The 25,344-nt window shown below is 45.4% G+C and overlaps 1 protein-coding gene across 1 annotated transcript in view; it reads left to right on the plus strand.

Annotated features, from left to right (window-relative positions):
* LOC106561431 (uncharacterized) overlaps positions 1 to 22,896 on the plus strand; it is a 159,049-nt gene extending 136,153 nt beyond the window's left edge. Inside the window, exon 3 of the mRNA XM_014125398.2 lies at positions 9,090 to 22,896. Coding sequence (XP_013980873.2) covers positions 9,292 to 21,759 — 12,468 coding nt within the window. The 5' untranslated portion in view covers positions 9,090 to 9,291 and the 3' untranslated portion in view covers positions 21,760 to 22,896. The remainder of the gene's footprint in view (positions 1 to 9,089) is intronic.
* Positions 22,897 to 25,344: the final 2,448 nt, after the last annotated feature.

Here is a 25,344-nt window from a genome sequence, read left to right on the forward strand (position 1 = left end):
AATAACTGGTGCGCGATGTCTAATATTAAAGAAGTCTCGAGGTATTGCTCACCTGAGGTAGAGTACCTTATGATAAATTGTGGACCACACTATCTAGCAAGAGCGTTCTCATCTGTATTATTCGTAGCCGTCTATTTACCACCTCAAAGCGAAGCTGGTACTAAGACCGCTCTCAACCAACTCTATAAGGCCATTAGCAAAGAAGTAAATGCTCACCCAGAAGCGGCGCTCCTAGCGGCCTGGGGATTTTAATGCAGGCAAACTTAAATCAGTTTTACCAAATTTTTACCAGCATGTCACATGTGCAACCAGGGAAAAAAATCCTAGACCACCTTTACTCCATACACAGAGATGCATACAAAGCTCTCCCCCGCCCTCCATTTGGCAAATCTGACCACAATTCTATCCTCCTGATGCCTGCTTACAAGAAAAAACTAAAGCAGGAAGTACCAGTGACTCGCTCAATACGGAAGTGGTCAGTTGACGCGGATGCTACATTACAGGACTGTTTTGCTAGCACATATGTTCCGGGATTTATTTAAGAAAATATATATTTCACCTTTATTTAACCAGGTAGGCCAGTTGAGAACAAGTTCTCATTTACAACTGCGACCTGGCCAAGATAAAGCAAAGCAGCACAAACAACAACACAGAGTTACACAAGGAATAAACAAACGTACAGTCAATACCACAATAGAAAAAATCTATATATAGTGTGTGCAAATGAGGTAAGATTAGGGAGGTAAGGCAATAAATAGGCCGTAGTGGCGAAGTAATTACAATTTAGCAATTAAACACTGGAGTGATAGATGTGCATAAGATTAATGTGCAAGTAGAGATACTGGGGTGCAAAGGAGCAGTAAAAAAATTACAATATGGGGATGCGGTAGTTGGATGGGCTATTTACAGATGGGCTGTGTACAGGTGCAATGATCTGTGAGCTGTTCTAACAGCTGATGCTTAAAGTTAGTGAGGGAGATATGAGTCTCCAGCTTCAGTGATTTTTGCAATTCGTTCCAGTCATTGGTAGCAGAGAACTGGAAGGAAAGGTGGCCGAAGGAGGAATTGGCTTTGGGGGTGACCAGTGAAATATACCTGCTGGAGCGCGTGCTACGGGTGGGTGCTGCTATGGTGACCAGTGAGCTGAGATAAGGCGGGGCTTTACCTAGCAAAGACTTATAGATGACCTGGAGCCAGTGGGTTTGGGGACGAATATGAAGTGAGGGCCAGCCAACGAGAGCATACAGGTCGCGGTGGTGGGTAGTATATGGGGCTTTGGTGACAAAACGGATGGCATTGTGATAGACTGCATCCAATTTGCTGAGTAGAGTATTGGAGGCCATTTTGTAAATGACATCGCCGAAGTCAAGGATCGGTAGGATAGTCAGTTTTATGAGGGTATGTTTGGCAGCATGAGTGAAGGATGCTTTGTTGCGAAATAGGAAGCCGATTCTAGATTTAATTTTGGATTGGAGATGCTTAACGTGAGTCTGGAAGGAGAGTTTACAGTCTAACCAGACACCTAGGTATTTGTAGTTATGCACATATTCTAAGTCAGAACCGTCCAGAGTAGTGATGCTGGACAGGCTGGCAGGTGCGGGCAGCGATCGGTTGAAGAGCATGCATTTAGTTTTACTTGCATTTAAGAGCAGTTGGAGGCCACGGAAGGAGAGTTGTATGGCATTGAAGCTCATCTGGAGGTTAGTTAACACAGTGTCCAAAGAAGGGCCAGAAGTATACAGACTAGTGTTGTCTGCGTAGAGGTGGATCAGAGAATCACCAGCAGCAAGAGCGACAACATTGATGTATACAGAGAAAAGAGTCTGCCCGAGAACTGAACCCTGTGGCATCCCCAAAGAGACTGCCAGACGTCCGGACAGCAGGCCCTCCGATTTGACACACTGAACTCTGTCCGAGAAGTAGTTGGTAAACCAGGCGAGACAGTCATTTGAGAAACCAAGGCTGTTGAGTCTGCCGATAAGAATGTGGTAATTGACAGAGTCGAAAGCCTTAGCCAGGTCGATGACTACGGCTGCACAGTATTGTCTTTTATCGATGGCGGTTATGATATTGTTTAGAACCTTGAGTGTGGCTGAAGTGCACCCATGACCAGTTAGAAAACCAGATATCATAGCAGAGAAGGTACGGTGGGATTCGAAATGGTCAGTGAGCTGTTTGTTAACTTGGCTTTCGAAGACCTTAGAAAGGCAGGGTAGGATAAATATAGGTCTATAACAGTTTGGGTCTAGAGTGTCTCCTCCTTTGAATAGGGGAATGACCGCGGCAGCTTTCCAATCTTTGGGGATCTCAGACAATACGAAAGAGAGATTGAACAGGCTAGTAATAGGGGTTGCAACAATTGCGGTGGATAATTTTAGAAAGAGAGGGTCCAGATTGTCTAGCCCAGCTGATTTGTAGGGGTCCAGATTTTGCAACTCTTTCAGAACATCAGCTATCTGGATTTGGGTGAAGGAGAAATGGGGGCTTGGGCAAGTTGCTGTGGGGGGTGCAGGGCTGTTGACCGGGGTAGGGGTAGCCAGGTAGAAAGCATGGCCAGCTGTAGAAAAATGCTTATTGAAATTCTCAATTATCGTGGATTTATCGGTGGTGACAGTGTTTCCTAGCCTCAGTGCAGTGGGCAGCTGGGAGGAGATGCACTTGGCATTGAGGAATACACCACCTCAGTCAGTGGCTTCATTAATAAGTGCATCAACGACGTTGTCCCCACAGTGACTATACGTACATATCCCAACCAGAAGCCATGGACTACAGGCAACATCCACATCGAGCTAAAGGCTAGAGCTGCCGCTTTCAAGGAGTGGGACACTAATCCGGATGCTTATAAGAGATCCCGCTATGCCCTCAGACGAACCATCAAACAAGCAAAGTGTCAATACAGGATTAAGATTGAATCGTACTACACCGGCTCTGATGCTCGTCGGATGTGGCAGGGCTTGAAAATTATTACGGACTACAAAGGGAAACCCAGGCGCGAGCTGCCCAGTGACGCAAGCCTACCAGACGAGCTAAATGCTTTTTATGCTCGCTTCGAGGCAAGCAAAACTGAAGCATGTATGAGAGCATCAGGTGTTCTGGATGACTGTGTGATAATGCTCTTGGTAGCCGATGTGAACAAAACCTTTAAACAGGTCAACATTCACAAAGCCGCTGGGCCAGACGGATTACCAGGACGTGTACTCAAAGCATGCGCGGACCAACTGTCAATTGTCTTCACTGACATTTTCAACCTCTTCCTGTCCGAGTCTGTAATACCTACATGTTTCAAGCAGACCACCATAGTCCCTGTGCCCAAGGGAGCGAAGGTAACCTGCCTAAATTATTACCGCCCCGTGGCACTCACATCGGTAGCCATGAAGTGCTTCGAAAGGCTGGTCATGGCTCACATCAACAGCATCCTCCTGGACACCCTAGACCCACTCCAATTCGCATACCGCCCCAACAGATCCACAGATGACGCAATCTCAATCGCACTCGCGCACCTTTTCTCACCTGGACACAAGGAACGTCTATGTGAGAATTCTGTTCATCGACTACAGCTCAGCGTTCAACACTATAGTGCCCAGGAAGCTCATCACTAAGCTAAGGACTCTGGGACTAAACACCTCCCTCTGCAGCTGGATCCTGGACTTCCTGACGGGCCGCCCCCAGGTGGTAAGAGTAGGCAACAATACGTCTGCCACACTGATCCTTAACACTGGGGCCCCTCAGGGGTGTGTACTTAGTCCCGTCCTGTATTCCCTGTTCACCCACGACTGCGTGGCCAAACACGATTCCAACACCATCATTAAGTTTGCTGACGACACAACAGTGGTAGACCTGATCACTGACAATGATGAGACGGCCTATAGGGAGGTCAGAGAACTGGCAGTGTGGTGCCAGTGTCACGTCCTGACCCTGGTATGAGGTCATTTTTCCCTAGTAGATTGGTCAGGGCGTGACAGGGGGGTGTTTTGTCTATGTGTTTTGGGTTTTCTGTTTCTATGTGGGTTGTCTAGAGTTTCATTCTATGTTGTCATTTTCTATGTTGTGGCCAGGTATGGTTTCCAATCAGAGGCAGCTGTCTATCGTTGTCTCTGATTGGAAGCCATACTTAGGCAGCCTGTTTTCCTTTGGGGTTTGTGGGTAGTTGTTTCCGTTTAGTCTAGAGTACCTGACGGGACTGTTGTTGGTCGTTTTCTTGTTGAAGTGTTTTCATTAAAAATCAAAGAATGAGCACTATACACGCTGCGCCTTGGTCTCCATTCAACGACCCCTGTGACAGCCAGGACAACAACCTCTCCCTCAATGTGAGCAAGACAATGGAGCTGATCGTGGACTACAGGAAAAGGAGGGCCGAACAGGCCCCCATTAACATTGATGGGGCTGTAGTGGAGCGGGTCGAGAGTTTCAAGTTCCTTGGTGTCCACATCACCAACTAACTATCATGGTCCAAACATACCAAGACAGTCGTGAAGAGGGCATGACAAAACCTTTTCCGCCTCAGGAGACTGAAAAGATTTGGCATGGGCCCCCAGATCCTCAAAAGGTTCTACAGCTGCACCATCGAGAGCATCCTGACCGGTTGCATCATCGCCTGGTATGACAACTGCTCGGCATCTGACCGTAAGTCGCTACAGAGGGTAATGTGAACGGCCCATTGAATCACTGGGGCCAAGCTTCCTGCCATCCAGGACCTAAATAATAGGCGGTGTCAGAGGAAAGCCCCGCAAAAAATTGTCAGAGACTCCAGTCACCCAAGCTATAGACTGTTTTCTCTGCTACCGCACGGAAAGCAATACCGGAGCGCCAAGTCTAGGACCAATAGGCTCCTCAACAGCTTCTACCCCCAAGCCATTAGACTGCTGAACAATTCATAATTTCGCAACCGGACAATTTAAAGTTTGATTTGAATTGGAAATCCAATGTATCTCCTCAATTGACTGAATTGAATGGAATCGACACGCAACATTGCTGCGCACCTCTGATCCTGGTTGTGGGTCTGTATCCTCCAGGTTCACTTCTCTCTCACCTGGTGTCTTTCCTCCTCTCTGTAGCAGAGACAGGACTTTGACCCCAGGCTGAATAACAGGCCCTCTTCAATTCACTGTGGCCTCTCACTTGCATTGTAAAGTGTCTCACACTCTCTGTAAAGTAGTCCACACTCCACACGGTTTATCCTACTGTTGCCCCCAAGGCCATAAACCAACTAGACATTATCCATTGTGCTTGTCAAAAGTACTGAGGCATTACCACATTTCATCGCAGCTATATTTCATCATGATCTTATTTGGTTTTCCCTCCTGTGCTAGTGGGTATTGTGGTGCCTGCAGAGTTCATGGGGGGGATTCCTGTCATGATTGTCAGGCATGTCAGCACTAATGGTATGAGAGATGTCCATATCAGATCCACTATACTGAGATGATCTGATAGGATCTGAAGGGAAGGAATGTGGGTGTGTCTTCTGGCAGATGTAAAGATTCATGTTACATAGGTACAGGCTTTAGGGTGTTGCCAATTCACATGCAAGCCACATGTGTTATTCTATTCATTCCCATACCGAACTAATTTGAGTCTATTTGTAACTGTTGCATACTATATGTACTGGCACTGGGAGTGGGATATTCATTATCAAACAAATTCACTGGGATTGCACAGAAGAATTCAGAAGACTTTTCAAGGCACTCCTTTGTAGCTATATTCTTGGGGTTTAGCTTTGTCTCATAGAAGTGTGCTTAATATGGCCTCATGCAGGATTAAGCACATGCCTCATGCCCAGTTGTCCATTTCAGTTTGGCAGATTTCTGACAGATATTGGATTATTTTCTACCAAACCTGTGGGATCTATCAGAAGCTTTTTTATTTGTGCATTAGCGGAGAGAGGAGATATATTCTGACTGTTTAAAGCCTGTCTCTGTACCATGTGAATAGGCTATATAAACAAGAGACCTTTTTTTAAATCTTGGGATTTGGATTGCAGATACATTTTAGATGCAACAATATACAGGCATCACAAGCAAAAAGACAAAACACAAACAAATTGGTGAAAGCACTCAAAAGTGCTATAAATTAATGAATAAAAAGGAACGTTGGATAGAAAGTAGATTCTGTTGTCAGCTGCTAAGTGTTGTAATGAGATACAACATAGGAATTCCTCTCTCTAAAGGTACAGCCTTCCCTGGAGGTGCCATTCTGTCAATGAAAGTGGTCTGTCCCTGTCCCCTGCATTTGGAGAGTCATTCTGCTAGTGAAAGTGGTCTGTCCCTGTCCCCTGTATTTGGAGAGTCATTCTGCTAGTGAAAGTGGTCTGTCCCTGTCCCCTGTATTTGGAGAGTCATTCTGCTAGTGAAAGTGGTTTGTCCCTGTCCCCTGCATTTGGAGAGTCATTCTGCTAGTGAAAGTGGTCTGTCCCTGTCCCCTGCATTTGGAGAGTCATTCTGCTAGTGAAAGTGGTCTGTCCCTGTCCCCTGCATTTGGAGAGTCATTCTGCTAGTGAAAGTGGTCTGTCCCTGTCCCCTGCATTTGGAGAGTCATTGTGCTAGTGAAAGTGGTCTGTCCCTGTCCCCTGCATTTGGAGAGTCATTCTGCTAGTGAAAGTGGTCTGTCCCTGTCCCCTGCATTTGGAGAGTCATTCTGCTAGTGAAAGTGGTCTGTCCCTATCCCCTGCATTTGGAGAGTCATTGTGCTAGTGAAAGTGGTCTGTCCCTGTCCCCTGCATTTGGAGAGTCATTCTGCTAGTGAAAGTGGTCTGTCCCTGTCCCCTGTATTTGGAGAGTCATTCTGCTAGTGAACGTGGTCTGTCCCTGTCCCCTGCATTTGTAGTCATTCTGCTAGTGAAAGTGGTATGTCCCTGTCCACTGCATTTGAAGAGTCATTCTGCTAGTGAACGTGGTATGTCCCTGTCCACTGCATTTGAAGAGTCATTCTGCTAGTGAACGTGGTATGTCCCTGTCCACTGCATTTGAAGAGTCATTCTGCTAGTGAAAGTGGTCTGTCCCCGTCTGTGCTCCTACTCTCTCCTTCTGTGTACATCCACCACACCCATCCTCAGCCATTGTCAGAGATGTGTAATTACAGAGCAGGCCTGTGCTGTTTAAAATACAGGGACAGAGCCATACCATGTGTGTCACAGGGCCATGGAGGTCAATGGATAGGCCTGCTCTTTACAGGGCAGGGAAAGCCAGGCGTCCCTAATTGTGGGTTGCACTATACTGTGTGTGCATGCGTGTATGTTTTTGTGAATATGTGTTTTTGAGAATGAGAGAAAAAGGTAAAATCAAGTCATATATCAATTCAGTGAACTTTCTTGCATATCTGCAAATGCACTCACACACACATATACACACACACACACACACACACACACACACACACACACACACACACACACACACACACACACACACACACACACACACACACACACACACACACACACACACACACACACACACACACACACACACACACACACACACACACACACACACACAGACAGACACAGAGAGAGGAAAGGAACTAAAGCATAACAACGTCAAGCCAGATGTTTTTCCTCCCATGTCTTTAAGACCATCACGTTTACATTAGCTCATTAAACTTCCTTTAGCCTCCACTTAACCAATCATCTGCAACTATCAACTTTACCTACTGGCCATTTCAGCTGCTCTTACTTACTTATTTAGTGACAGGGAAAAAATCTATCAATCTGTTAATGGCCAAAAATAGTTTATTGCAAGACAAATGAACAGTGGGGACTGTTCATCAAGAGGAACAGTGAGCTATTTGAATGGGTAAAGACCCACATTCATTGCCTTTTCCTACCGCAAAGCAAGCGTTGGCGTGTGATTATTTTCTCTCCCTGTCCCCAAATGATCTTAAAGGTCCTAAGTACAAAGAGCGTACACAGTCACCGTGGGTGTGTGTGTGACTTTCACCTGCTGTCTGTGGTACTCCGCTGTGGAGCAGGAGAGTCACAGACTTCACCAAGGGGGGAACATTCTGCTGCTAACTCTGAGCTGCTTCTGGTCTGACCTCAAACGAAGCAGCAGAGGGCCAAAGTAAACCAGGATATAAGCACTGTCTGGGATGCCTGAGGGAAAGGCAACAAGCGTAAACGTTCACCGCCCTCCTCACTGTCTAAAGGCCCAATGACTAATCCCCTGATATTGCTCCATGATCTAAACCTGCATCCCTTTTCAACTGGCCAAACAGTCTAGCATTGTGTTGCTGTTCTTTGGGGCTTTTTTAATGACTTACTCATTGGCAATGTGTGTCCAGTGTTGAATCCTCTTCCTCCTAAGAACCACAGTGTTCCTCAGAACAAGACCTCACTGTTACAGTAGCATGGTTAGATGCATTTCTGCTCTGCATGTACGTTTTGTGTGTGATATACCTGGTGTGATGTTATTCCAGTCAGATCCACTCAGTAGGCACTACCTTATGGTATGCACGGAGGCAAGCCTTGTCTATAAAAGCATATTGATTTATATCATAGCTATAGGAGACTCATATCTATTGACCATGACAGTGCACTGAGTGAGTTGAACAGTTGAATTGATGTTGTTTTCAAATATATCTGGACCACTTTATAATGTGATGAAGTACATTTGATCTAGGATCCCTGCAGACTGTACACTGTATTTGTGCCTTGTGTGGCAGTACTGTGAAGCAAACCTGTGGCAATACTGCTCTCTCCTGGCAACAGCTGGAAATGTTAACCTTTTTTACTAAATCGCTCACCTCCCATCCTGCTCTGTTGGTTTAGTAAAGCAAATATCCCAGCTGATTTATGTAACTTTTCTTTTCTCTGTTCTACAAATAGTTATGTGTAACTTTATACCTGGATGGTTGGTGATTGATTGAATAGGTTGTTTTAATGATTCAGTATTTTAAATGTATTTTCTTTATTCAGGTGGAAGCATTTTATTCTTCTTGATACAACATACATTTATAGAAATGCATTTCTAATGGCAATTTTCATGCTTTTTTTAATGAAAAGCCTCTCAATGAAAGCAAAAGTGCTAAAACTGTTTATGTGAAATGTGGTGATTTTCAGAAATCTAACCCACTCTTTTTCCTGTCTGTCTCTGCAGGACTCCCAGACGGTAAACTGCCAGATCAGTGGTCCACGATGAGAGCGGAGAGATAATCGTGCAGAGAGCCGTCCTCCCATCTCTGACGTTTGTGCCACTGGAAGCAGCATATTGTTCCAGACTCCCAGACTCGTCATGCTCCTGCTTCCCAGATAACGCCAGATACGAGGACCAGGCCTGAACAGCACCTCTCGTCTGCACCATGGCAGGAGAGACTCAGCGCACGTATGCTGTCAAAAAGCTGGATGCTGAGTCCAAACTGAAGGATGAAGGCACTGCACTGGAGCAGTACGGCAGCAGTGAGAAAGCCACAAAAGAGTCTTCAGAGCACTTCTCAGGTGCGGGCGTGGAGGCGCGGACAATCCGCAGAGGAGCCAAGTTTGTAGACAAGGACAGGGACTATACTCAGCAGCGCGAGGCTGTGATCCGACCTCAGCAGGCGGGAAAAATTGACTTCAAGTCACTGCAGAACCGGCCTAAGTTCTCCAGCAACAGGACGTGGCCCAGTGGTAAAGGCAGCCCCCAGTCCCCCAGTGGGAAGTGCCGGAGCAGAGACAAGGGCAAGCGGTCGGGGAAGTCTGAGCGCGGTAACCCACAGCAGCTGTACAGACTCAGCATCACCAATCCACGTTCTAACCCTACTATTGGTATTGCCTACCCACAGCAGAAGGTCTCGCCACCCAAGAAGATGGAGGCCAGCCGAAGCCCAGTTACGGGCAGCTACAGGTTCCACGTGCCCAGTATACCAGAGCGAGAGGCTGAGCTGCAGCAGGAGGAACTCAACTACAGCCGCTGCTTCCAGGAGACCTCTTGCAACCTCACCTCCCCAAGCTATACCTCACAGCTACTGGGAACCACAGGTGGGACATCCACCCACCAACTCCCACCCCAGCAGCAGCAACCAGGCCCAATTGAGAACAATAATAACTCACAGCCAAGCAGCCAGCTGCTCTTCCCAGACTTTCAGTTGAGTGGCTCCAATGACTGGCAGTCTCCAGAGAGGACTTTTAACGGTGCTAACTATGGCATTTCCTCACAAAAATCCACTGTTCTCAAGGAGGCGAACAAGGCGAATGGTAGCTCTGTATCTTTTCTGTTTCAGTACGGATACAAGTTGTCGGAGGACTCAAACCCAGACCCTTTTGCCTTTGATCAGAACCCCCAATCCCAGGACTATATAGACCCCTCCTCTTTGGCTTCTTCCCAGGTGACTCATAACTCTTTTTCCTTTCAGCCATCTGGGGAGGGAAAGGAGGGGGTTCAGAATAACACTCAATTCAAGAGTGACCAGCCAGAGGACAGATCTTCCTACCCCCATCCTCCACAGCTACCGAAGTACCTGCAAGCTCGACAAGGGGCGGCATCCTCTATGAACTGCCCCAGGGGCCTGAGTGAGGACTCGGCTAGTAGTGAGAGCTCTGGCTTCAGCTCCCAGCAGTCGGAGAAGGGTAAGAGTGCCCTGCCAGAGAGCATGGAAGTGTTCGGCCATAGGGATGCTGCCCTCGCTTCAGGAAGCAAGAGGAGCTGCCCCTCCAAAGACATTGCTGCTGACAGCCAGAGAACACTTATTAAAGGCAGTGTACACCATGCCAAAAATATTGCACAAGGTACAAGCTCCCAAATGCACTTTCCAAACAAAGCCTACAACAGCAGCCCTCCACTCAATAGTATCCACATGGGTTCAGTGCCTTTTGACAAAATAATCAACACCAAGGCCCATAGTAGCTTACCACACTCATGGGAGGGACTGAATAAGAACTTTTCACCAGCTGACCAAAACACTATGCCTTATCCTAATATGAATGATACGTTTCAGTTTCAGAACCAGCCAGATCAAAGGCCAAACACATCCAAAAGCGGTAGGATGCCATGGCAGCAGATAGGCCTCACTTCTGCCATGACGAACCAAAACAGGATTGAGTTGTCTAGGCAACTAAGCAACCAAAAGCTCACTTATTTGGTAGCACCCTCTGACTGGCAGGATGACACTAAATCACATAAGAATGGTTCACTGAAAAGCCCCAGCTCTTTCCAAAACAATAGACCTAATAAAGGATTCTCAAACCCAAGGCAAGAGAGTATCAAACAGGGCTGCAGTACAATACCAAATTTTAAAGTTGAGACAAGTCACGCAAAGGTCTGTGAGTCCAAGAATAAGCCCATATATTTTGGAATGAACCAATCATTGCCTGGGGCATCATCAAGAACACATGGATATCCACCATTACAGGTCCCACCAATGGGGCTTATAAAGGTGTCACCATATGAATCTCCCTCACCCTCCCCAGTCCATAACCCAGCCTCTAGCAGCACATGTTCTTCACTCTCCCCAGCCTCAACAAGCCCTGTCAACCTCTCTGAGGACAGCCAGATATCAAAGACTGGGCATCCCCCTCCATTCTATCCCCAGCACCAAGTGAAGGCACAAGGACCTACAGATAACCTCAGCACTAACTCTCATCATTTCCACTCAGACGCCTCCCGTAACCTGCCTTACACCCCAGAGAGGGCAAAAGATGACATGATGAGCTACCTGCACGACAACGGACATCCAAAGCCTACTATGGATGGCAACAAGGGCTATATGGAGGGCTTTGGGGTGGAGCATCACCCACCTCCACCACCATACTCTGCACATCAACTGTTAGCTACGTCTTTAGCCACGGCAAACCTTGACCAACTGGATGTGCTTCTCACGTGCAAGCAGTGTGATCAGAACTTTACTAACCTGGCCGCATTCCTTGGCCATAAGCAATACTGTGGACAGCATGCATTTGCACAAAAGGTGGATGACACCAGAAGAACACCAGGAAGTTCAACACAGTTTCACAATGACATGATAAAAGCTTCATCCTCTGGGACCAGTTTATGTCAAAGTGTCTCCATGGCAAGGTGTCCATCTGACCTTCACCTGTCTCTGCTGGGGCTCAATAAGAACGGAGAACTTATGTCTGACAGCGAAATAAAAGGGGATTCTAAGGACGACCCCATGAAACTCAACCTGTTCTCTGGGGTAGGTAACCTTCCTGTCTCACTTCCTGACTTGGAGATAGAGGATGCAAAGTTAGATAGCCTAATCACTGAGGCTCTAAATGGACTGGGGTATCAGTCAGACAATGCAGAGATTGACAGCAGCTTCATTGATGCATTCGCAGATGATGACCTCAGCACTGTCAAAGTATCGTCGAACAGGCATACTCTAAAAACCAAAGACTCAATGGTCTTTGAGTGCAAAAGCAAACAATCTACTGAAGATGACAGGTCTCTGACACAAGGAAAATATATTTATGACTCAGACATTGAGAGCTTTGAGACAGACAGCAAGCACACAGAAAGCAAACTTGAGAAGACTTCTCTGAATTTTGAGCAGGAAGAGAAAATGAACATAAAAAAAGAAGTGTCTCATAAAAATTCAAGGATCACCTCAGTGGAGAAACCGAGGGAGCAAGAAAATAAAGTGAAAGATATAAGAAAACAAAGTGAAGAGGAAAACATTAACACTCCAAGGTTCCTCTTATCCAGCAAATTTTCAGAACGTTGTGGAGTTCGAAATCTCCAGAATAGCTCTTTGTTGAGTGGCTCAACCTCTTCCCAAGTCTCCTCTGCAAACAGGAGTTCACCAACCCAGAGGATTGCAGCAAGGGAGAGTAAAAGGAAAAGGACCGGTGCCGGTACCTGGAGCAAAGAACTCATCCACAAAATAGTTCAACAGAAAAACAAGTTAAACAAGCTCCATGTAAAAGGCACCAAAAACCTCCAGTTCTCGCTGGTGATGGAGAGACTTACGCCCACGGTGCCAAACCCAATGTTTGGGGAGTATGACTATGTCTCAGACTCAGATGACGAGTGTGAGCCTGTGAAGATAGCAAGCCAAGGTCGCCTGAGCCAAAGTGGCCGCTGCAAGTACACCTACACAAAGGAGTGCAAATGGCGGGCTAGGAGTGACAGGGACAGTGCAGCATGGAGGCACGAGTCAAAAGAGTGCTTTCAGGTGAAGAAAACTGAAGAAGTCTCCCTATCTCCAGAGAAACCTGGCTCTAACCAGAGACTTGGGAGGAGAGGCAGCCGGTCATCCACAAGCAGTGAAGTCAGCACGTCTGTGAGTTTCTCCAGCGATAGCATTAATAGCCCCAAAAGCACTGATCACACAGACTCAGACTGGGAGAAAAGAGTGGAGATCAGGAGGAAAGACTCTTCCGAGCAGAGAACCTATGAGCGATCTCCACAAAAGATATGCAAAGAGACTAGCACCCAACTAGCACTGACATTCACCAAATCTACTAAGAGGTATAGCGCTGATAAGACTCTCCACTCTACTAACAAAGACAATTCAGTGGCCACAAGGATCACTAACTCCCATATTGAAGATGTTGATCCAATATCAGCACTACCAAAGGTGAGGAGTTCAGTCAAAAACCTTGAGAAATGTAGAAGCACAGATGTGCCCTCAAGGGAGAAAGATGACTCATTTAGTAGAGAAACTGACACAATAGCAAGTTCTGACAAAAACACACCACTAAGGACAGCCAACAAGTCCTCCAAAGGGGAATCATTACATTTTCAATCTACTAGTTCTGATCTCAAATCACACCAGCTTCAATCATCACATCCTGCCACAAACAACAAGGAAGGACATTCTTATAATAAATTCAGAAAGCATGAAACAACCTCAAATGAAAAATCAGTATACAAAAGAATAGAAGAGCAATCTACACAGCCACATTCAAAGATATCAGACATTTCTACATTTGATGAACACAATGAGAGTGTCCATTCCATTAAAAACCCATTGACTTTCAACAATGAGGTAGTCCCCAAGTCCACACCTCTTTTCAGTGCACTAAAAGTGTGCCTGTCTCCAACTGAATTTCACGAGCCTCTGACGCAGAAAGAGACATCACATCTCATCCCATACCCCCTAGAGCAAGACCAGAGTCTTATGAAGTCTCCACTCTCATTTGACACATCGTCAATGTTCGGGGACCTCTCGGAGGCAGGATATGACAATGGCCTCTACACTGACGTTCCATTACACAAAGAAGGTTTCAACTCCTTAGATACCACCAATGACAAAAAGGAGGTGTTTACCTCATCATCCTTACTTTCTCCTTTCTTGGAACAGAGGGACTGGGGCCTAATGGTTGATTTCACCATGTTACCAGATGAAATATCCCAATACAAAGACAACTCTGATAAATCAAATGAAAAGAAATCAGATTACAATCATGTTCCTTTGTCTCTGCCAGACAAAATAATGGACTACAGGGCGCATCTCAACAGTTATGTGTCAGAAGATGATCTAGAGATAAAGAGAATTGTGACAGAGTTGGAAAATCAGCTCCAGACAGCCAAGCTGAGTAGTCCGCCACTTCTTACTGAGTCTCCGAAGCAGCTGAAGATGAGCAAATTCTGCCCACTGAGACTGGACCACAAATCTGAGAATGAAGACACTGGTCTGGATATGGGCTGCCCTGTGCAAAGCATGTCAAGTATGCCGTCTGACCCACATTCAGAGGTCTTTTCTGAGCCTGGTCTACCATGGTCCAGTCCATTTGAGTTTGAGTTGATGGAGGGTCATCATACTCCAACCCATGCTGTACCCAGTATCCTTGAGCAGTTTAGCGAGATGGATGACTGTGAACACAGTATGATAACCACAACCTCAAATGCAGAGAAAGAGCAACTGCAACAGGATGACCACAAAGATGAAGGCATGGGTGTTGACAAGAGAACTGCCATAGAGAAATCTGAAGAGATTCTAGAGAGCAAGACCTATGCAGAAAACCTGACAAAAAGCCTGGAGGTGATATCAGATTCCATTTTCAAAAACGATCCCATCACACCTGAAGTGGAGGAGCCAAACCACACCTCACCTAAGAGCCCAGAACACTTAGTCAATGAAAGCCAAGCTCCATCTGCTGATGCTGCTGAGAGTAGAGATCATAATGAAAAGGTTATTCCTGATGAGGCGAACGTTGAATCCACACACTTCGAATTACAGCCTCCTCTCTCTGAAAACACAGAGCTCCCACCTGCTGTAAAAGAGATTGTTTCTCTGCAGCCAAGTGAGTCTATACCTTACAATGACAGTGGGTCAGAATTCAAAGACATGCCAATCAGGAACAAAGCCACTGAAGACAGTTGTGTTATAGAAACTGATTACTGCTCAAACACTGAAATGGATAATCCACCAATGAATAAGGAGACCTGTGAGAACCAGAAGCTTGAGAACTGTGGGGATGAAATCATTGAAGCCAAAAGGGCCCTCCTTGAGCATACAGAGCTTTCACATACTACCATTGATGAGCATCGAGAGCGTCCACATACTACCATTGATGAGCCTCCGGAGCTTCCACATACTACCATTGATGAGCCTCCGGAGCTTTCACATACTACCATTGATGAGCATCGAGAGCGTCCACATACTACCATTGATGAGCATCGAGAGCGTCCACATACTACCATTGATGAGCGTCCAGAGCTTCCACATACTACCATTGATGAGCATACAGAGATTATAGATACTTCCATTGATGAGCATAGAGGGCTTGTGGATACTTCCATTGATGACCATATAAAGCTTCTAGATACTTCCACTAATGAGCATAGAGGGCTTCTAAATACATCCATTGATGAGCATACAGAGCTTCTAGATGCTACCATTGATGAGCATCAGGAGCCAAAAGATCTAGTGGAGGACATCAGTTGTAATACTAAGTATGTGAGCCAGTCCTCCAACGGTTCCAACCTAGCAGAGCAGGAAATGGATGATAACTTGGATAATATGCTTGAAGAGGTAGAAAATGCATCTGAGGAACAATCCATAGATGTCCAAAGTCACTCTGAGAGTGTATGTCCTTCGCCATCTGCAAATGAACAGACGGAGGACAATACAGAGGAAGACAACATTGAATCTGACAGTACAATACAGGATGAGGTGATAAGCTGTACAGTTCATTTGAGGTGTAGTACCCCTGAGAATGACATTGCCAATCAATCAACCCATGTCTTCATGGAGACTGTCACAGATAAGCTTTGCAGTGCACGGTTGACGGAACCCAATACAGATCATGGTAACCACAGCTCAACCTTTTCCAACATTGAGTCAGATGATGAAAGCACCATGTTGGTCATTGCTGAGCATGACAGTGACCTTGACAGTGATGCACACATGGAACATACACTTGAGGAACAAGCAGAAACAGAAAAGGAACCTGAATGTGAGGCCAACCACAGACAAATGGAAGAGATTCCAGATGTTGAAGACATTCAGGAACAAGTTCCTTTACATCTCATGGCATTTTCCCAGCATTCACCATGCAAAGAGGACTCGCAGATGGACGAAAGGCTGGATAATATTCCAGATGATGCTCCTCCATCCAGTCCTGTTCTACCAGCTTCTCCACACACACCTGTGGTGAACCCTGACACACAAGAACAAGAACAATCACAGCCAATCACATGCAATAATATGGATACTATCCCAGCCTCAATCCATGACACACAATCTCTTAAGGAGGAAAACTGTGATGACCTAAATGCCAAAGAAGTACTGCATATTGATAACCCATTGACCATAAGAGCTGAGATGGAGTACTCTTTAGGAAGTCCTCCTCAACTGTACTTGGGAATCACAGAGGGTAAAATCTCTGGCACTGAAGCCTGCATTCCCTCTCCCCTACCCTTGACCATTGCAGCAGAGCCATCTGAAGCAATGGAGGCCCTTATGAAGAGAGTCTCCGTATCACTGTATGATTTCAAACTAAGCCCACTGAACTACAATTACATTCCAGATGAGCCTCCACAACTGAGTCAGTTTGATTACACTCCTATCTCCCCAGCCAACGTGGATAAGGATGAGCCAGCCATCAAGCAGAGGCCCAAGGATGACTGTGAACCTTGTGATCTAAGTGATGATATGGCATTGACGTCAGACAAAACAATGTGTGACATTGATCTAAGCGATGACACGGCATTGACGTCAGACAAAAGAATGTGTGACATGTACACAGAGTCACCTATGAGTCCACACCATACAGCCAAGCTAAGTCCACCAGATGAATCTTTGAACAAGAGCAGCATCCAAAATGACATATCATTTCCATTCATTTTATTGGTTCTCCCTTCTCAGAGCACTGCTCAGTCCATTAGCGATATAAAGGAGGATTTGGACGTTTGCCCAGTTCCCCTTCAAACTATTGACTATTTGGACTTACATGTTGACTTGCTAAAGAGAGTGGATCGAGAGGTGCTGCCAGAAGTCCTAGATATCAATGAGGTCCATAGTGAGCAGAACACCCGTCCTTTGATAAAGGAAATCTCAGATGATCAGCTCACTCCCAAACCACTGATCATCTGTGAGAATGAGCCAACCCCATTACCATCAGACCAAATAGAATCTCTAACAGTGGAGGAAGGTCAGTGCTCAGCAATCCACAAGCAAGAGGAAGAAACCATGCAGAAAAAGACAAATCTGTGTGAGATATGTGCCATGTTTTTCCGGACGGTGCCAGGATTAAAGAGACACAAGGCCATGAAACATTTGATCAGGACTGAAAGAAGCCCACATTTGGAAATTGCAAATCATCAAGGGAGCCTACACAGTTACCAAACATCCCACTCTATAGAAACAGAACATAGAGATGATCTAGAGCTCCTGGTTCCACAGACCTGTTTGCAAACAGAAAGCAATGATGTCTCTGACAATCACTGCCCTGAGACAAGTAATAGCTCCTTCATAACCAAACAAGGAGAAACAGATGTAATCCTGGAGGACACCACAGGTGAAACAAATATGGCAATGTCAGTTGATGACATATTTCAGCAAATGCCTCCTCAGTTGACAAAAGCCAAGAAAAGCTACAAACCACAGAAGAACAAAAACAATGAGGTGAACGAGAAAACAGACATATTACAGGCAATTAGTCCTGAATTCCAAACCCGCCTAAAGCAAGAATACTGCAAGTCACCTGAGAAACAAGACATAACCAATTCTAGTGTTAAACACATAGTTACAGAGCAACAGGGAGTCCCATTTGCTGTAACAAGTAACAGTGGCATTGAACAGATACCCATGTCTCCAATAAAGGTTACAAATCTGCTCACCCAAGATATGGACTTGATTCAAAGCAACACTGGTACAGAAGAGGGGAAAGGCACAAATTTGTCAGAGATCGTCAATGGCCTAGCAGAAGTTAGTATGGATGTTGGAAGCGATTATGGAGTATCTGTAAGTGAGAATATTAGTAGGGAGTATGATACATCTAGAGAGAATTTGTATGACACAAAAGAGGCAGGTGAGCAACAGACTTCAGACCAGAGTCTTTCCACAGAGATACTGGGAGAGGTTGCAGTAAAGATTGAATGTGAGAAAAACAGTTGCCCAACAGATGAGGTGGAGAATCTCACCTGTTTTAAATCTTCTCCTGCAAGCCCTCCTGGACTAATCCCTAATTTGAATGCTTTCCTTGATGATGAAAGCACATTCTCACAGTTATTCCCCTCTAGAAACGTTGAACTGAAAAGGAAAAAGTGTGCAAAGGTTTATGGCAAGAAGAACAAGAAGCAGAAACTATCACCCGATTCATCATTAGTTCAAGACCATCCCCCTCCTGACCTGTATCTGGAAAAGAAAGATGACTATAGAGAAAATCAGTTGGACCTAACATTTGTCAACAATCAAAATGAACCTTGTAAATATGAAACGATATCCATTGATGATGCTATCATGTTGAACATGTGTCATAATAGCACTTTAAAGTGTGATTCCAAGAAAGTATGTAACCTGAAACAAGACACAACAGATCACAAAGACATTCATGAGAATACTGTGAAGCATGGCAGTGACTTCCTGTGCCCACCTGAGAGCACAATCGACAAAGCATCATTGGCATGGAGTGCCTCCATTGACCTTGTTACAGATGCTGTGATCTCCTCTGACCCAACTTCCTGTAAAGCAGAAGTCCCAACCCCACAACATCCTCTTCCTATCATAGCCCCTTCTGCACCTTATCCCGAAGAGCCATGTGCTACAGAAAATGTGTCTCCTTTCCACAGCATTGACATCCCAAACCTCAATACCACATTCCAGCTACCCGAAATTCAATTATTTGACTCCATCAAGGACATCCCATTAGCTGGACCCATTGGCACTGATGATGCACAGACCAGAGACACTGCAAAGCCCAAGAAGCTCACAGAGCGCAGAGGAAGAAAACGACAAGAGGGCAGCTTAAAGATCAAGGAAAAACATTACAAGTGCAAGGTGTGCTTCACTTGGTTCCTAACCCTGGGGGAGCTTAACTTCCACAAGCTATCCCACAACCCCTCTCCACCTCCCACCTGCTACATGTGTGTCCAGCGCAAGTTCAGCTCCCGGGAGCAGCTGAGGGACCACCTGAGGGAGAAACACGCCAAGAACAAGGCCGGCATCTGGACCTGTGGTATGTGCCTGAAAGAGATATCGGATGTGTGGATGTACAATGAGCACTTACGGGAACATGCCACGCAGTTTGCCCGCAAGGGCCAGTCACACAGCGCTATCCTGGGGAGTCTGCCAGGCTCTGGCATGCAGGAGTCAGCTGTGAAGAACTTCATCACTTCCATCATGCAACGCCGCCCTAGCAAGGCCAGCAGAGAGTCCAATAAGGTCTCCAACAAGGAGAAACCAGCCACAGTAGAAACCACTGGGCAGGAGGTGAAAACTACAGAGGTAGCTCAGCCCAAAGTTGTCAAGCCTAAAAGGAACATTGAAAAAGTGGGGAAATCTAGCATGCTGACACCAGTTGAGGTTCTGCACAAAACAGAGATGGCGCCAAAGAATGTGGAGATGCACCCCAACTGTAAAGACCCCTCAAGAGACTGCCACCACTGTGGCAAGCAGTTCCCCAAACCCTTCAAGCTTCAGAGACATCTGGTTGTGCACAACTTAAATAAAATTTTCCTGTGCCACAAATGCCCAGTGACCTACCAAGAGCCACAGGAACTAAAAGAGCATCTGAAAAGTGAGCATGAAGAGGTGGATGAGCTTGACTCAAAGCATACAACCCTCTACACCTGTGAGCTGTGTGCAGACGTCATGCATGTGATCAAGAAATCTTTCATCTGTAGCACCTGCAACTACACCTTCTCTAAGAAAGAGCAGTTTGACCGACACATGGAAAAGCACTTGTCAGGAGGGAATAAGATCTTCAAGTTCAGAGGAGTTCTCAGACCTATCAAAACATCTGCCTCCAAAGAGAACGATGAATGTGAATTGCCAGCAAGCAAAAAGAGAAAGATTCTCACTGACAATCTACAAGAGAACAGCTCTGACAGTGGCATCGCCAGCATAGCCTCACTGCACTTAAATCGGAGTGCTGAGATGCCAGTTCTGAACCCCTCTGTACACACAACAGAGGGCTCTACACAGACCAGGGCAGATGAATATCACACTGAAAATGATGCCATTGTGAAGACTGAGGAAATGGCTGAGGAATACACTGACATGCTGTTAGAGCTGGAGCATTGTACATTTCACCTGGGCTCTGAAGGTCTCTCCACTGCTACACCCAAAACAGAGGACATTGTTCCCAGTCCTTCGTCAAAGCTGCCTGTTAGAGACATTGGTGAGGCGGATGGCAAATCATTCACAGATCCATGTGATGTGAAGGAAGAGGACAATCCACTTGAGAGCAATACAACTGAAGAGAAGAGGGAGTGTTTCGCAGATGATACGCAGAGCACTCCGGAGAGCAGCACACAGACTAGCACTGCAGAAGCTGAAGGGAAGAAGATACAGAGGAGCGATGCCACGGCATCGGATGAGGAGTTGTATGTTAGCTCAAAGACACCCTATTCACATGAACTCCACCATCCTCCTACAAAGCATAAGGCATCTACCATTGTGATGTACCAAATGAGGGAAGATGAGCAAGGGCAACAGTCAACCAGCACTCACAGCCATGACAACAAGCAAAAGGACAAAGCCTCCACACCCAAGCCCAGTGAAAGCATTAATAAACACAGCTCCAACAACAGCCCCAGGGCCATGGAGTCAACACCAGTCCACCACACCAAGCTCACTTCCCATAGCTCAGCTTCCAGCGAGGACAAAGACTCTGTGAGAAAAGAACAGAAGAAGAGAAAGGAGATGAGGTCACCTCACAGTTTACAGAGGGTCTCCTCTCCTGCCACACGGGAGAACCTTGGTGTCGACGTCAAGGCCAGAAATAAGTTCCGACCTAGCAAGTGCGAGAGTCCAGCGGTTCACAGGAAATCAGACGGCCCCAGCGACTACCCGGTGCTCTCTTCCGTTAGAGATGATGTGGTCAGCAACAAAATAGTCTCTAAGCACAAAACATCAGGGAGTTTAGGCCTTCAACCAAAGAGAAGCTTCCTCGATAATTGCACGCCAAAGAAAGCCGAGATCGTGCATCATTTTAATGGGGATTACAAAGCCAAAAAGGGGACTCTTGGACGGGCTCTTCATTCCCCAGTTTCTAAAGTGTCAGCGCCTCCTATGAACAATTCCTTGAATAAGTCTAGGCCAAGGACAGGGGTGAGGTCCATGGAGAGCCACTCCTATAGGACAGCAGAGTCTCAGAACAACCTCCTGAGCCAGCTGTTTGGCCAAAAGCTCACCAGCTTTAAGATTCCTTTGAGGAAGGACACTTCAGAATCAATAAACTGAGTGTGTGGGGGGGGGTCTGTAGGGAAAAAAACTAAAAGACTGAAAAGACATTTCATGACCATGAATGAGATTGCATGGATCTCCTCTGTGAAATGTTTGTCTAAATACTTATGTTGTCACTTTATGTCTTCTTCTCTTGTAAATGTGTTGTTATAACACAAATGTGAGGACTAATGGCAGAGATGATTTTATGAATCTAGAATGAAATGGCTAGTAGGGCAAATCATTGACTAATTCCTGCTATTCTTATGTTGAACATTATCTTTTTCAGAGATTATATTTCATTAGAAAAATGAAAGAAAAAAATTATACTTGAAAATAAAACCTTACTTCTAATAATATTTCAAAATAATGCATGAAAGTTTCACAATCACAAAGTGTTCATAGAGGATATTGTTTTTTTTTAATGCAACAGGACCAAATTTCATCCCAACTGATTTAAACTATGTCAGTGCACCTTTTGTGTATGCTTCTCAAAAAATTACTCCTTTTGTATTATTTTTACCTTACTGTACTGCATTGACATTCATTGTATTAGCCTTTGTATAAACATTAACTGGTGCTATGTTATTTGTCATTGTAATGTGAACGCCAATGTCCTCTATCTGAAGGGAACATGAAATCTGTAGCCAACTGTTTGTGCTGATTCTCTGTAGTTTCTTTAAAAAAATTGTAAAACGACTGTGTAAAACCTCCTCCAACAAAGTATTCATCTGTAGGTCTTTAGGAAAGGAAATTAGGAAAGCTTCCATCTGTACGAACTCAGGTGCATCCAAGGACTATTCACAGTCCTGAGACCTGTTTTAGGAGCTCCTCCCATGCACTGATACTACCACACACAAAACACACACTCAGTCCTCCGTGTCTGTCCTCCAACTGTTTAATTATGAATATTATTTACTAGCACAAAAAAGGTGCTTTATCTTGTTTATATGTATCTTATATAGTATGTTGTTGTAGGTAGATGATTTCCTGGTGCAATGCTCAATGTTAAAGTTTTATTTTAATAATGTGCAACAGAATCAAAGTGGGAGAGAAAGAGAGAAAAGAAATGGAAATACAATGCCTCTTGTATGGTAAAGTGGTTCACTCAGTGCCTCTTTTAAAGTGGCTATTAAAAATCTGCATTGGTCTCTCCTTGCTTGTTTCTTCCTTTGGTTTATGACGTATTTTGAAAATTTTCCAACATCCATCTCTGGAGACCGCTGCTGTCACCAACGCATCAGAAATTGGAAACAGGAAAGGCCATTTGTGCCTGGAAGCAAAAACAGGTGCACTGACAACCATAACAGCGTCTGACTCCCTCTTCTCTGAGCACTTCGATGAGCTAGCTCGTTATCTGAAGGATGAGCACAAATGTAGCTTAACTTCAGGGAACATGAAATCAGAAGCAGGAAACATTAATCAAACCGTATGTACCAGGCGTATGGGACGGGCCAACTAGGACTGGATCACTTCCATCTTTTTTTATGTAGCTCTCTCGCCGTGTGTTAAGTGGCTTCTATCCCTACATGAGCCCATTCTGTCATCACATAGGAATAAAAAGCCATAGGACACAGCGGCAGATAGGCTGAGAGGGACACAGGGGCAGGGTGGAGAGGGGCTCCTCTGACCTCCTCACGTCATCCACGGAATTACCCAGCAACCTGAGAGTGTAGAGGGAACGAGAGAATCATGATAGATAGATGGAGAGCAGGAAGGTAGACAGACAAGGAGAAAAGTGAGAGGTTATTTTCTCATTCAAGGACCTCCAGCTCAAGGAGCTAGTTTTTGGGGAACACAATAGAAATGCTTCTGAGCAATTTAAAGAGGCTGTGGTTTTCTCACACACCATTATGTGTCCCAGAGGAGAATGTGATGACTTTACCATCATAGACATTCAGAGCGTAAGGAGTAAGAGCAGGAAGGTCAGTGTGTTTAGATGGATTGCAATCCATTGTCTATGGGTATGCGTCCCTATTGTAAGTGGACTGTTACCATTCATCCAATGGGATTCTCAGTTGGTCAGTGAGTCATATGAACTCAATCAGTGCTCCTCTCAACGTTCCTTCTTCGCTTTGCAGGTGGTCCATTCAAAACATAACAATATGCTCTATCTTAAAATAGCATTAAAATCCTGCAAAGTCAGGATGCCGAGTAATTCATTCTCTATGTGTAGGTGTATCCAAAGGTTAATAAGAAATGATCCACACAAAAACATGAATTATATTGAATGTCAAAATTGCACACATCACGACTTGAGTAATTTAACAGACGAAGACAGATGAAAACTATATTCAAGGAAATGTGTTTGTCAAATTGAGCTGTCAAAATTGTAACAGCAGGACACTGACATGCGTCATACTCTGCTGTTATTTTTGTCAGTCTGTATTTACCTCAGTGTATATGTATATACAATATACTTACTCACTGTATTACCTCTTTGGATTCATTGGACTCATTAGGCATCTACAGGTATCCTCTGTATCATCTGTGGGTCGATAAACACACAATTAAAAGGAATCCAAGTACTTTTCATCACAATTTAGCCTAGAAACATGTCAAATAGAATGTGCAAGCACCACACCCCCTGTTGTCAGGCTTCCTGGTATCGTCTGAACTAGGAGGGAAGGGAATTCTCCAGAGGCGCAGTCATGCAGGAGCGCTTTGCACTTTGAAGTAGAGTGACATTATCAGTAAGTCATGGCCTTGAAATAGCATGGTATTTCTCTCTCTGTCTCTCGCTCGCTCAGTCTTTCCCTTTCTCATTTGATCTGCCACTCTCCTTCTTTCTCCCTACCTTTCTCTATCTCCCTTACTATGTCATTCTCTCTACCTCTCCCAATTCTCTTGATCTCCCTTTCTCTCTACTGTAGCTCTCTTCCTCACTCATTCTCCCCCTTCTCCTTCTCTTGCCCCACTCCCTCTCTCCTCCTCTTTTCCTTTCTCTCTCCTAATCCTTTCTTCTCGCACTCACCTCGCTTTTATCTCTCTTTCCCCCTCTCTATCTCTCCCTCCTCTCCTACCCTCTCTATCTCTCCCTCCTCTCCTACCCTCTCTATCTCTCCCTCCTCTCCTACCCTCTCTATCTCTCCCTCCTCTCCTACCCTCTCTATCTCTCCCTTCTCTCTCCCCTCTTCTTTTCTCTTCCCTTCTCTCCCCCTCTCCTCTCCTGTTTCTCTGGCAGTGTGGTGTGGTATGTTGCTGGCTGCTGGCTGGCTGCCACTGAGGGAGGTCGGGAGATCAGGGCTAGATAGAGGCGAGCTGCTGGTCAGTGGTAATGACATGAAGGCTGAAGGGCTCAGAGGTCGCCTCTATCGGGATTTTGGGGCTCCAGCTTTTACAGATACAGCGAGAGAGAGATAGAGAGAGAGAGAGAGAGCTGTAGCATGAAGGACCGAATTAACTGAACGATCGATTTGCAAATCATTCTCTGCATAAGGGAGAACCCTCCATGCTACATCACAGAGGTTTGATGTTTCTCTACTAGGATGATGTCTCTGAAATCACTACAGTGTATTAAAAACACACAAAGAATAAAGTATGAATAATGCAATACAAACAAGTTCCCCCGGCATGAACAAAGGAGACAAAGGAGTCTTTGAA

Source organism: Salmo salar, chromosome ssa10, assembly GCF_905237065.1.
Source record: "Salmo salar chromosome ssa10, Ssal_v3.1, whole genome shotgun sequence".
NCBI lineage: Eukaryota > Metazoa > Chordata > Actinopteri > Salmoniformes > Salmonidae > Salmo > Salmo salar.